This window comes from Trachymyrmex cornetzi, unplaced genomic scaffold, assembly GCF_001594075.2.
Source record: "Trachymyrmex cornetzi isolate Tcor2-1 unplaced genomic scaffold, Tcor1.1 scaffold99, whole genome shotgun sequence".
Taxonomy (NCBI): domain Eukaryota; kingdom Metazoa; phylum Arthropoda; class Insecta; order Hymenoptera; family Formicidae; genus Trachymyrmex; species Trachymyrmex cornetzi.
The window spans coordinates 2,917,672-2,931,684 of record NW_017300343.1 but is presented as its reverse complement, the minus strand read 5'-3'; the positions used below and the strand labels follow the sequence as shown (position 1 = coordinate 2,931,684).

Genomic DNA, 14,013 nt, shown 5'->3' with positions numbered 1-14,013 from the left:
ATCGGGACACAGCTATCGAACGCCGATCGTCGCTATTGGAAATGCGGCCATATTTACGTCGACGTTCGTGCGGCGACATTTGGAGCGGAAGAGGAGTCGACGGGACGCCGTATCGACGTTAGGTCTGCGCGGTTGGTTCTCCCTCCCTCTTTTTTCCCCTCTTTGTTCTTGCACCTTCCTAGGACGCAGGAAGGTGCAAGAACAAAGAAAAAGAAATCAATCGTGTACCTTTTTTTCTAACGCTGAAACGTGAATTTTTGTAAATTGTACGTATAGATTGTTTTTTTTATTCCTGCACTAAACTTTCTCTCGCTTTCGCTGCCAAGTATCAACGGCTGCGTTCAATACGATTGGTTCTTACTTTTGGATTCCTTACGGATCCAAATGTATGAACCAATCACATTGAAGAATTTTACAACGGTTGCAGAGTGCTGCAGTTGCTTCTCTACTAAACTCAGCCAAATATGTATCTATCTCGCTTTAAGTTCCAAAATTAAAGTGTATGATATACTTTTTCAGCTCTAGAAAACAGGTGATCGATCATGAAATTTTTTCTCTGGGGCGGAAATGTGAAAAGTGAAAACTGCTGTATGTATGTGTACATGTACATATATACACATAAAAATTTTCACTTTTCATCATATTTCCGCGTCAAGGAAAAAGTTACATGATTAAGCCCCTACACGGAATTTTCTTTAAAATTTACCCTGAAAATATAGTAATTGTAGTACAATACAATATTTTAAAGATTTTTATACATTTCGGTAAAATTGATCAAACTTATTTTATACTTCATTGTAGTTTTATTAATGAAAGAGAGATTTATATTAAAATTCTTTGAAATACCACACAATGTCTCACGACTGACATATTTTCAGGGTAAATTCTAAGAAAAAATTTTCTCCGTGTAGAGTTGGCCGATTTTGGATTCTTTAGGAGCGATCTCCCGACGCAATCTGGAAAATCGTAGAAATCGCGGTCGGCAGGAGGGATTCTGGCACATAGGAAAAAGACAGAGAAAAGAAGAAGTCGCGTTATCGATGTCAACGTATATATCACGCGTGATTTCACGTGGCTCCGGGACTTTTGCGATGGCCGCGCGTAACATGCCCCTGCATTGACTGTAATTCGTTATGCAATCGTTATGTGCTCATAACAGCATATCCACACAAACTTGCCTAGCATCATAAACGTATGCATAAAGAAAATTATCCAATCGCATTTCTCTTATAAAGACGCACGTAAAATGTGATTGGATAATTTTTGTTATGCATACGTTTATATGGCTATGCAAGTTGTGTGGATTTATCCTGACGATAGTTGCGCAGATATTTTATATAGTAAAAAAAAAAAACGAGATCTACAATAGAAGTCGTAGCAGTCGTAGAATCTTAAATCGTAGAAAATTAACCAATCACAGTACACTGAGAAAAATGTTTGGTATTTATAACTATAATTACATATTACTATAATTATGATTATTACTGTCGTAATAATAATAATAGTAACTATGTATATAGTTCTAGCAACCATAAAATAGTTGAAATTATCAAAAAAATAATTCAAGTGACTATAATTTTATAGTTTATATTGGGACGACCATAAAAAATATGGTTATTCCAAAATATAACTATAAAATCATAGTCACTTGAATTATTTTTATGATAATTTCAACTATTTTATGGTTGTAATAACTATAATTATAGTCATTTTAAGTTGCCAACTATATACATAGTTACTATTATTATTATTATAGCAGTAAATCATAATTATAGTAATATATAATTATAGTTACAAATACAATTTTTCTTTCAATGTAGTATATGAGAAGAATACTCGATTAGAATTGGTCAGTTTCCTACGACTTCAGACTCCACGACTGTCTACGACTTCTATGTAAAAGACCCTTTACCCCAGATCTACAACAGAGTTCTAAGCCTTAAGCCATAAAAAATGAATGAATCACGATCGATTATTCTTCTCGCATTCGGCTGTAACTTTTTAGTTTCTTACGGCTTTGAAACATCAATTGTAGTTCCGGACTACAGAATACAAGGGCTGGCGACGATTCGGGCGACGTCCTCCTCGTCTCGCGGAGTATTAACGATCGCAATACGCTCCTGCTTTGCAGGCGCGTTTGTCCGATAGATCCAACCTCACGACGTCGCGATTAGAGTGGTGGCGGCAAAGGAGGAGGTAAAGAGAAGAAGGAGGAGCAAGAGGAGGGAAAAAAAAGAGGAGAGATCGAACGCGAAAGGAAACGTCGTGGCCTTCCGGAGAATATACTTATATCACACGGATTTTATTTTCTCGCCGGATCTCTCCAAAATTTTACGATCGACGGGAAAAAAGGAAAAGAAAATATGGCGGACAAGTACCCACCACCATCGCTACCACCACCACTGCTGCGGTTGCTGGGTTGCTGCCGCGTGTCTGCGTCGCTTCCATTGTGAGAAAAAACAGACGTAGGCACGCAGTGGCATTCACCGCTCATACGTCCGGTTGATATTTCCGTAACGTGAACCGGAATTTATTCGGGCCACGGCGCGCTCACGACGGCTAAAGAGAACGACGACGTCGACGATGGCATATAAAAGTTGCATCGTTGTTATAACTGCTCAATAATAATACGACGGAAAATACATTGCAGTCGACGCGCCATTGGCCGAGCGCGATGCCGCGATATCGCGCCGATAAAGGTTTTTAATCACTCTTGACTCGCAAGAGTCGAGAGCGGTCGGACGAGAACGTTCGAGCACGTTCGAGGCGTTCGCAACGAAAAGCGTCGTCCGTCGTCGCCCCCGTCGTGCACTCGTGCCGTGCCGTGCCGTGCGACGCGTGAATGCGCCTGCTGTGTGCTGTACTTGCTGTCTACAGCCAGTGAGAGTAGCAGCAAGTAGTAGCGGCAATCGCAGCAATTGTGCCACAAGTGTAATCATTAATTATTATTGCTAGGCGAGACCAAAGTCCGACGATGATGATGCGGCCTGGCGCTGGATGGTAAAGAACTGTAGAGACCGTGGTGAATATAATTATTCCTGCGCGGAAAAAAAGAGGAAAGAGCGAGAGCGGTGCGCGCGCCATGTTTCCTGCGGCAGGCAAGGGCGAGCGAAGAAGTTTGCGCGGAAGCGCCCGGCTCTCGTCCAAGATGTCGGGAAAGCTGCCCCGGTTGCGTGTACTGCGACCGCGGCAGCAGCACCAGAGGCGAGCAAGAACAACGGAGCCCGTCGCCACCGTCGTCTCCGCGACGCCGAGACCGGAAGGTAACCTTAAAGGGGCCGTAGCGAGCCATGAGGTGCAGCACGATGCGAAGAAAAACGATGCGAAGAAGGGTGAAGACACGTTCGCGTCCAGTACTGTGACTGCTGATGACCCTGCTGTGAACGAGACGAGCGAGATGGACGAGGATGACAACGTCAGCGAGCTGACGATGACCGCCGTCGACGAGGAGGCGACAACATCGCTGGACGGCAACATTGACGTTGACGTCGCCGTCGCGGTGAAATCCGAGGAGACGATCAACATCGACACGAACGAGCGAGCGTCTTACGAGTGCAAGACCTGCAAACCACCGAAAATGCTGTCCAGTATCAAGGCCTACTTCGAGCACCTGCGAAAGGATCACAAATATAAAGTGAGCAACGACTTTTATATACATGCCTTGATGTTTTTGCTAAATGTTTTATGCTCTTTTTGTTTTTCGATTTATTTTATATTCTTGATTTCTTTTTACCTTTTTTTTTCTTCTTTTTCTCTCTGTTTCTCTCTCTCTCTCTCTCTCTCTTTCTTCAACATGGCCGTTTTTAAAACGGAAAGTTAAATCGAAATCGAAAGAAAATTCCGTTTTAAAAACGGAAGGTCGTCCGATAACTACGGGTCATTAGGGATGCAGGGTGCTATATTTTGCGCAATTACCGTAATTTCATATAGTGAGCGACGGTGTGCTAAATAAAACAATGATATTCAAGATACATACTCATAGGTCGCAGGAATATGTTTTATTGTAATTTTTAGGGCAAAAATGAGCACAGTCCAGTTGAAAATCGTTGCCCTGCGTGCTCGTATGTTGCATTGAACGTGAAAGATCTTGAAAATCACCAAAGAGTGCATCATTTGAAAAGAAAATTCTTTCGATGCGCAAAATGCGATTACGTGACGCATATCAAAGCGCGTTATGCTAAGCATGTTAAATATCATTCTATGCCGATGATCAAGTGCGATGCTTGTGATTTTAGTTCAGCGTATAAGGTTTGTTCCTCATACTACTTGGTTTTCCCAGCGATACGTTAAGCATGTCAGAAACTTTCCAGGGTTTTGTAAAGAAGCTTGCAATTACACATTTGAGATTATATAGATTATATGTGTGTCTTTAACGCTGTTTTTCAGTGGAATCTAGATAGACACATGCGGAATCATGGAGGTGGAGGTGCTTTCAAATGTCGTGCATGTAATTTTACTGCTGATATCCGTCAGAGCTTAACGGTGCATGAATCGTATCATCATGACCCACCTGTGGGTCAAATCAACAAAAATAATAACGATTTCGAACGTAAGCCACGAAATAGTCCAAGACGTTATAATCAGGTATTATAAGCAAGTATATAATCGCTAACTTTCGTACGTTAAAACACGTTGATTAATCACGTCGTATAACGTATTTAATGTCTGCTAGGTTGGAGCCAGTGACTTTCGAGAAGCGTTGAATAAAAGTGGAAGTACAACCACGTCAGCCGCTTCTTCTGACTCGTTCGTATCAGATCATTCATTAATTTCAATAGACGATAAGAAAAGCGCCTTGGCCAACGCAGAGTGCATTGCATTAAAATGCGAAGAAAAGGGCTGCCAATTTATAACAGCTTGGGATTCCGAGATGCAACGCCATTTAGCAGAATGTCACGCGCCGGTTATCTCATCAAAGCCAAGAAAGCCACTGCCGATGTTAATTCCACTGAGCCTAGCGAGCACCAAGTCCAATAACACTTTCAACAATAGCGGGCCATCTACAACCCTGCTGAAAGTTCCACGCGTTAGAGTGAGACCTGAATTGGCGCAAATTGCGAAAGAGACGGAACTCGCCAAGATGTACGGAAACAAGGGGGTTGGTTGAAATTATTAATTTTCTTGCCCTTAAAAATATTGCGCGAAACACGTATTATATCGGTGCTCGCTGTCATCTGCTTTCAGGCCGCGAATTCGAAGAGGAATCTTAATACTGCGACTGGTGTATTTGAGAGAAAGAATGCCTCCTTCTTCGATAAATTAAAGGAAAAACTAACAACGACAGCGACGTCGATTAATAACAGTGTGCCGGAGGTAGCTGTAAGTAATGAGAACGACTTAAAATGCTGGTGTACGTTTAAAGCTAGTAGCATGGAAGAGCTAACTTGCCACAAACAGACGCACCACACTGCCCTCAGCGTGTCCGTAGGCACGACACGTTGTCCTAAGTGTAGAAGACGGTGCAAGAGTACAGCCGATCTCCAAACGCATATGCAATGCTGCCATTCGCGTGACGACACGACGCCGTCCATCGATAGTAGTTTAGAGAAAGTAACGAATCGCTCGGACATCCGCATGATTTCGTACCGTGACGAATTGTCTTTTCCGTCGCAAATGGAATGGGACGCCAATCTCAGAGGATCAAATTTTTCTGGACCTCCGGTACGGTGCTTGATAACAATAATTTAAATATACGATAAGAAAACTACTGCACAAACCCGACTCTAGATGCGAACATCATTAAAAGTCTGTATAAAACAACTGAAATTTGAAAAGTTTGTCGTAGAAGGCATTATGAGAATGCTATATAAAGTAAATTCTCATTGCTATGTGGATATTCTTCTATTTTGGCTATGTGGTTTATTTTGCGTTTCTATAAAATAGTTTAAGATTTACAAGTGTATTGCTGTTGGTGGTATTGGTTTAGTGTTAGTACATACAAGATAGTAGGGAATTTTTGCAATAACATGGATCCAGATACGGTGAACGCTAAAATCACGTTGTCCTATTCTTCATTAAGCTGTTAAGAAGAAGATAGCGTGATGTTAGATACGTTCACCGTATCTTCATAGACGGTATTGCAAAAACTCTATTTTGTAGGAATATGCATAAAAAAACTGTAGGTATCGCGAAATGGTGAGCGTTAGAAATTAGAGTGAGCCTCATTGTTTTCTTTTCATTTATTATTAAGAATGTGCTTTACATATTGCATAGTGGATGTCGAGCATCTCTCTTTCTGGTTGGTTACTAGTTCATTTCTAATTCTTTACTGGCAGTTCTACTGTTACGATAAAAAAATTTTTGTCAGTTTGAAGGTGGTCCGACACATCCGAGCAAGCGACGAGTATTCAAATGTCCCCATTGTCAATTTTGGGCTTCCACCGCAAGTCGCTTTCACGTACATATAGTCGGTCATTTAAACCGGAAGCCATTCGAGTGTTCAATGTGCGCGTATCGTTCTAACTGGCGATGGGACATCACAAAACATATTAAGCTTAAAGCGGCTAAAGACGCAGTGCATACGAAAGCCAGAGTGCTCATGACGGATGAGACAGGTCGACGGAATTATTCCAAATATAACAAATATCTCGCACAGGTGAAATAATGAATCTCAGTTTTACGTAGAATAATTCATTGTTTTTATATCTCTCACATCGATGCAATATTTTAATAATCAACATCATAATTGGCCTTGCAAAAAGGATGTACGGTGAAAAAAATCTCGGCACCACAATTCGGTTACGGCGCTCGAACGCTTGATCACTATTGCATTGTAAAGCCGTGATTAGACTAGAGATTGAGATTGAAATTAAATTCGAATTTAATCAATCAGAAGAAAGAAGATCAATCTCAAATTTATTGAACTTTGTTTTGATTTGTTAAATTCTAATTCAATCCCAATCTCAATCTTTAGTCTGATTATGGTTTAACACTTGTTGTAAGCATATTCTTAGTAATTAATAGATGGAAGATATTGATTCTATTTTTCTTTATGAAAGTTTGATTGATATTTTCGAGATTTTTGTGAAAATTGACTGAAACGTTCGCCTATTTATTATGAACGCGATAAAAAAATTTTTATGATATTATTTGACAAGCGTGTTTCACGACATCCGACATCTCGTCTAACATATGTTCTACTACGAAATTTCGTTTACATATCGCAATATCTCTGCTCCAGGTAGAACAGCAATCGTGGGATGAGGATCGTATGGAGCAGCGCAGCATAGAAGAAACAAACTCTGAAGAATTGCCATCAAAGTTATTGATTGTGGGCAATAAAGAGTATCCGATGACTAGTTCAGCACCACAATCTCCCATCACAATTTTAACAACAAACGAGACAAATCAGAACAGTCATAACGTAGATAGGCGACCTCCACCACCACTCAAAGCAGCGGTTAGAAATCGCGGGCAATCTTTGTTGAAAAACAATCCTATCACGATGCATGTACAGACCTCTAGTGGTGGTGGTGCGGTCTCTATATCTACAGTAGATGAGAGTAAACGTACTCAGAATCAGTGGAGGTGCAAACGTTGTAATTATCGAGATAGCAACAAAGATAATATATTGCTGCATGTTAAATCTCATTACAACGAATCTGCCAATCAGGAGTCTGTCGAAGAAAGGGTAAGTTCTATACCGTTAAATATAACTTTTTCTAATTGTAGTAGTCAGGTTGTTGCGTTTTTTATGTAAACAAGAGAGATTAAATGTGAAAAATTGTACAAACAAGAAAAATATCTTAGTAAAAATAGTTATGAAACATTATAGCGCTTGCAATTTGTATTAAAAGTATGGTAAAAGTTCCACTACACCAGATATACGATTATAAGAAGGTTACGTAAAACAATGTGAGATCTATCTCTTGTTTTTAAACTTTATATCCAAGTAACTAATGCATTTTAATATAATGCGCCACTTTGTCTTTCGCAGAATCCATTTAGTTGTGATGAATGTCCGTTTTCGGCATCGGATGCTGCCACTCTGTCCATTCACAAGAAGCACCATCGGCCGAACTTAGATGCTATATTTAAATGCTATCTTTGTCCATACTACGTTAGTACAAAGGCGTATGTGTCGCTGGTAACTCGCTTTGTTAACATGAATGATCCGTTTTTCCAATTTATGATTTAATCCCATTATTAATTATTTTTTTTTACTTAACTTTGATTGCTATGTATATATAATAATTTATGTGGGTCCCATTTGTATTAATTTAAATACACACACATTTCCTATTTACTATCATTTATGCAGAAAACACTTCATTAATTTTACATGGTGTATATCGTAAATTCTAAAGAGATTTATTAATTTTGCCAAAGGTTTTTATTTAAAAAAAAAAAACATTTTGGAAAATTTATTTTAATGTAAAAAATTTATTTATAAAATTGTATTTTAAAACATTACCTATACGAATCCATAAATGTGTCTTTTAGCTTTTATATATACGCAGCGCAGAAATGATTTATTATCATCATATCATGTGTATCTTTTATATAAATGGGGCAAATATCCACAAATATTTTGTAAATTCTAGGTCATATTAACTTATAAGAATTAGATACACAAATAATAATGTAGCGTCAAGAAATTGATTAAAAAAAATGCAGCGGTCAAAGTGTTAATATTAATCACATTAATATTAATTGCGTTAATATTAATTAACGTATTTTCGTGATATATCGTGTGTGTATATATATACATATATAGGTAATGATACAATACAACATATAATGCAGTTGCACTATTCATTGTGTCACAGAGAACTATTGGAACACGCTAGACTTCACGGAGAAGAGTTGGCAGCTATGCATCAACAGAATATGGATTTCCCATTATCCAGTCCTAAGAGTAAACAGTCACAAATATCAATTTCTGAAAGCAGTAAGTTTTATAAATTGCACAATATATCGAATGCGTAGTATAATGAGACAGGTGTAACTTTCCCATAGATGCGTAGGACAGTGAAATTGGGTCTAAATTTGATTAATTGTTTCCAGTATATATTATTCATTATAATCCTGAAACACAATAGATATAGTAAGCTTTAGGGACTACGTTTGTGCGTCTTTATTGTATATACGGTAAATTTTTCAAACTTATTAATTTACTGCTAGACAGAGAGTTTCTCGGATCCCTCTATTCTGCAGCCAATCAATAGCTTTGTCGTGCGACGCATGAAATATCGGCCTTAGACTTAAACAGTAAGATATTGGTCAAGCCATAGATATCTAAATTGATACACAAATAATGTAGTCAACAAATCGCCGTAATCTAAAGTGCACATGCAGATAAGACATAAGATTTTTTTCCCCTCTCCCAGTTAAAGTTATTGCATGATTCATCTTTTTTCCTTTTCTCTCAATATTGGAAAATGAAAGAGAAAAGATGAACCGTGCAAAAAATTCAGCTAAAACGAACAGGCCTAAAGATAACAAACAATTTTGTCTTATTCTGTCTCTATGGCCGATATTCATAGTTGGTTCTTATTTTAAGACTGTCTTAAGTAATGTCTTAAGATGTTAATACGGCCCTCCGATTGGCTTATGACATCTACTATACTTAAGACAGCCACAAATGCAAGAATCGACTATGAATACTGGTCTATGATACGGTTAAATGCGCATGCGCGGGAACTTAGGATGCTTCATGACAATCAGAATTTCGGAAAAGTAATACGACAAATCAGAATCACTTAAGTTTAGCGCATTCGTGTAACGCGTAACAATCTGATTGATCGTATTATTTTTATTCTGAGATTCCGTTTTCTGAAATTTGACTATCATGCATGGGACAGCACCCTTAAGCTTATTTTATAATAGGGTTACAAGCCATAAGCCGTAAGAAATTAATCAATCATAGTTGATTATTTTTTTTTATATTCAACTGTGCTTGGCCAATTTCTTACGGCTTACAATTTGCGATTGTATTGTAGAACAGGCATTACTACTCCTATTGTGTTTCGGGACTTATTAGCACAACTGTTTTCTAATAGCTCCGGTACATAGGACGCGACAACGCTTGCCGCACGGCGGAAATTGATACGGTAGCTAATCATTTTCATGGAAAAGCAATAAATTGATTAACTATTGACGCCAACCTCCGCCACACAGCAAGTGTTGCGGCGTTCTGTGTACCGGAGCATTACATCATGCACTAGACATATGCTGTAATTTAAGCATTTGTTACAGGTACTTCTCGAACAAAAGACGAATCGTCTATCGAACAAGTGATTCAAATAACGTCACGTAACAATGTAACGACATCTCCAAAAATCACAGGATCTCAGCCGCATTCACTGCCGTCGCTTCTTTTGGATACTCGTGCTCTTCCGGATGCTCCACTGGTTTGGGTATCACGACCAGATGGCACACTGACGAAGATGCTCAAGTGCCGTCATTGTCCGTATATTTCATCGCGACGTGCGGAAGTGCGCGACCATGAGACAATGCACGTAGACATGCCAACTCAGGGTCCCTTGATTGCCTGCACCGATTGTAGCTTTACTTGCACGCGTCGGGAAGTCATGATCGCACATACAGAAATGCATGCGGGATCTCTCGGTACTGTTCACTGTCTTTTTGATGAGACGCGACCTGATTCTCAACAGGTGAATGATCTGGTCACTCTGCTTGGCTTGACGCACACTCCCATGCTAGGCACCGAGCCTGATCTACAGGATTCCCGTCTGGTGCACTGCTGCGGCAAGTGTCCAGCACGATTTCTGTGCGAAAAGGAGTTGCGTATCCATCTGCGTTACCATAGCACATTATTAGCATATTCATGCCAATGGTGCTCGTATGCAGCGCGACAATCGGCGCACCTGTTAGCTCATCAAAAGGCGCACTCATCAGATTATCAAGAACGTACCAAATATCTGTTGACCTTCTACGGCCACTCGCAACGTTATCCACCGCCCACGACAGCGTGTGTTGAAGTGGAGAGTCGGGAAAACAATGACAATGCGCTTAACGTTGCATGGATTGTTGTTGAAATCAACGAAAATTCAAACAGTTATAACAGTGTCAATGGCACGACGGAGACCGTTCAAAGGACCGGTCAAGTGTTTACGTGTGCTAAGTGTCCGGCTCGTTACTTCAAACTGGATGCTTTGGAGTACCACATGACGCTTCATGGTTCAAACAATCGATACAAATGTAATGACTGTGATTATTCATCGAAAACGGAACAAAATCTATTAAAACATCAGGTGGTACACCGACGACATAATGAAACCAGCCAAGCAACTGCGGAGCTATCATCTACCATAGATTCCGCTTCAACATCCTCTCCCGGATCTCCACTGCAGTCACCTCCGGATCCACAATTTGGTGTCTTTATGCGCGGCAATCCTAATTTCGTTTATCCAGGTTACCTACGGAATGGTCGTCTGAAGGAAAAACGTTACAAGTGTCACAAATGTCCATCCGCTTTTGAAAAGCGTGAACAATATAGAGTTCATCTGACTTTGCACGGTGCGAAGCAACGCTATCGCTGCACTACGTGCGACTACTCGGTCAAATATTATGCGAATTACGTACAGCATCTGAAGAAGCATCAGGCAAATGCAGAAGCACAGGCATCTCGGAGACAATTCGAGGATGACCGGATTTCAATCGATAACGATAGCATTACTGACATTGTATCAGCATCATCACGTAAGTCGTCGAGATCATCTGCTGCTGCTAATATGACGGCATTTTCTTCCGCTAATAACGCGTCCAATAACAATGCTGCGCTACAATCTTCTAATCAGGATAGGCAGAGTTTATTGTTAATGCAAAAGAAGGGTATCCTTTCGTCAACGGGCGACACCGATGTAGAGACGATTCGTTGCCAGAGCTGCCCGTTCTCCACCACCGATAAGGATGTCATGGATTCACACAAGCGTCGCCATGGTATTGAACGCATGACGCCGCCGTGCCCGCATTGCGATTACATTCCGCGAAAAGACGAAAACGTCGGTGAGCATATCAAGCTGCACTTCACAAGACTGTACAAGCCTGAGTCCTATCTTATTGTCGAAATGCTGACGTTGACAACGGAGAAAATATCTGCGAACAACAGAAGTGATAGGGGTCAACGATTGAAGGAACTACTGTTCAAGGAATGCGCCGATGGTAGATTCCTACCGCTCACCGAAACGATCAACACTTATACTTTAGGTACCTCCTCTTCAAAAGTAAAAACTGCCAAGGAGAAGATTATTATAGATTCAAACACAGGCGAGACTAAGCATCGTCTTGCCACGTAAATGGAACTTCTAGCAATCATGATGATATCGCCCATATTTATGTATCCGTGACATGTTTATATTTTTTCTATGTAAGAAATTGGTCCGAAATTGTTAGATGATATATAGTGCGTTCGGAGAGACGCTATTAACGCTACTTCTGTCATTCTATTTTCGTTGTTTATTAGACGTAAACCAAGGATAGAATGACACAAATAGCGCTAATAGCGTCTCCCCAAATACCTCGTCACCTATAGTTGACCTAATGATTGTAGATTAATATGCATTGTAAAAATCGCGAATAATTGTAGATTAATATGCATTGTAAAAAATCGACGATCTTGTTTTTGTTTATAGTTGACGAATGGTAGACTTTATCTTACTTTTAAAGATACAGCGCACTTAGCTCTACAAATACTTCGAAACGTTTGATTGACCAATCAGAAGAATTTTACCAATTGTCTTCAATCAGAATGTTTCAAAACATTTGTAACATCAAATGAAAATCGTAATCTAAACTATCTCGATGTACATATATGAAGATCATTTTTTTGACAATGTATGTACGTGCAGCGCACAGTTTATGGCTGCGGTCCACTTAGCGCTTCAAACGCTACAGAGCATTTGTGGCACTGACATGACTGGTCTATTTGATACTTCGGAACGGTCCCAGCAACTCTGATTACGTCATCAATACGTCATCGTTTTGCTCCCACTTCGTTCCAACTGCCTCACTTCAGGAGGTGGGTTGGCTGGAGCGTTCACGCAATTGTAGCATTCAAAATAATAATGGAGCGTAGTGTTTGGAGTGTAACGTTCAGAGCATTTGGAAGAAGCAAGTGGACTGCAGCCTATATCCAGTTCTATTCGTTTCTAAGCTTTTTTGCATTTTATAATTGATTAGAACATTATTCAGTAATTTCGAATTATTTATGTGTGAGCATTCTCTGTACAGTTGTTGATACGCCATATTTTGTTGACATGTTGGCCAATGATGAGCTCAAGATAAAATCTGTAGAATCTGAAAAAAATTCTAAATTGTTTCCATATCATTGGAAAAAATGGAAGACTAATATATACAAATTTTTTGATAATAAATAATAAATAAATCAAAGATGATTTATTTATTATTTATTATAAATAGAAATTAGACAAATAAGAATCCTATCCAAAAAATAATTCATTCGATGGTTCAATATCTCAAAGTCGGGACATGGCTTATTTCTCGTACGTATGCCCGTAGTGCGCATGCAAGTTATACAGACATTCGGAACTTACGATTTCGGTTCCAAACGGCAGTTTGAAAGGTTTTCTTAGCAATAGACTTTTGATGCCAGATCGAAGAGGAGCAATAAGCGCATGAAAATTTCTTAATCTGCACTCGTGCTAAAAAACAATATAATAAGAGAGAATCCTATTTTTAGTCGAAGCAAATCTTGGTGCTTAAAAATATTCAAATTTTTGCAAACATATTTTTTAGTTTGATAAACTATGCACCAATTCGGCTTCTACTCTAGCCGAGGTGATATTTTTCGCAACAAGTTCTTTACATTTATATATTTTTAAGATACTTATTAGCAAAACTAAAATAAATCATTGTTCTCTCTCTCTCTCTCTCTCAATTTGCGATTGCATTTCAATTTGACAAACAAAATTTAAGCGTAGTTTATAGAACTGAAGAATTTATGTACTTTTTATTTGATGCGCACCAACAGCGCAGGTGATTCAGTCTCAGAGTCTTATATAATAAACACAATAAAAGAACTTTCGAAAT

At 39.3% G+C, this 14,013-nt stretch overlaps 1 protein-coding gene across 1 annotated transcript; it reads left to right on the top strand.

Annotated features, from left to right (window-relative positions):
* Positions 1 to 17: 17 nt before the first annotated feature.
* Positions 18 to 13,301, top strand: LOC108770219 (zinc finger protein 91). Its single transcript, XM_018521692.1, is given in 12 exon segments — positions 18 to 131; positions 2,956 to 3,048; positions 3,050 to 3,634; positions 4,015 to 4,248; positions 4,387 to 4,584; positions 4,673 to 5,098; positions 5,185 to 5,661; positions 6,308 to 6,595; positions 7,181 to 7,630; positions 7,937 to 8,073; positions 8,769 to 8,890; positions 10,198 to 13,301. Coding segments are annotated over 11 exon segments (5,031 nt in total). The 5' UTR covers positions 18 to 131; positions 2,956 to 2,997; the 3' UTR covers positions 12,261 to 13,301.
* Positions 13,302 to 14,013: the final 712 nt, after the last annotated feature.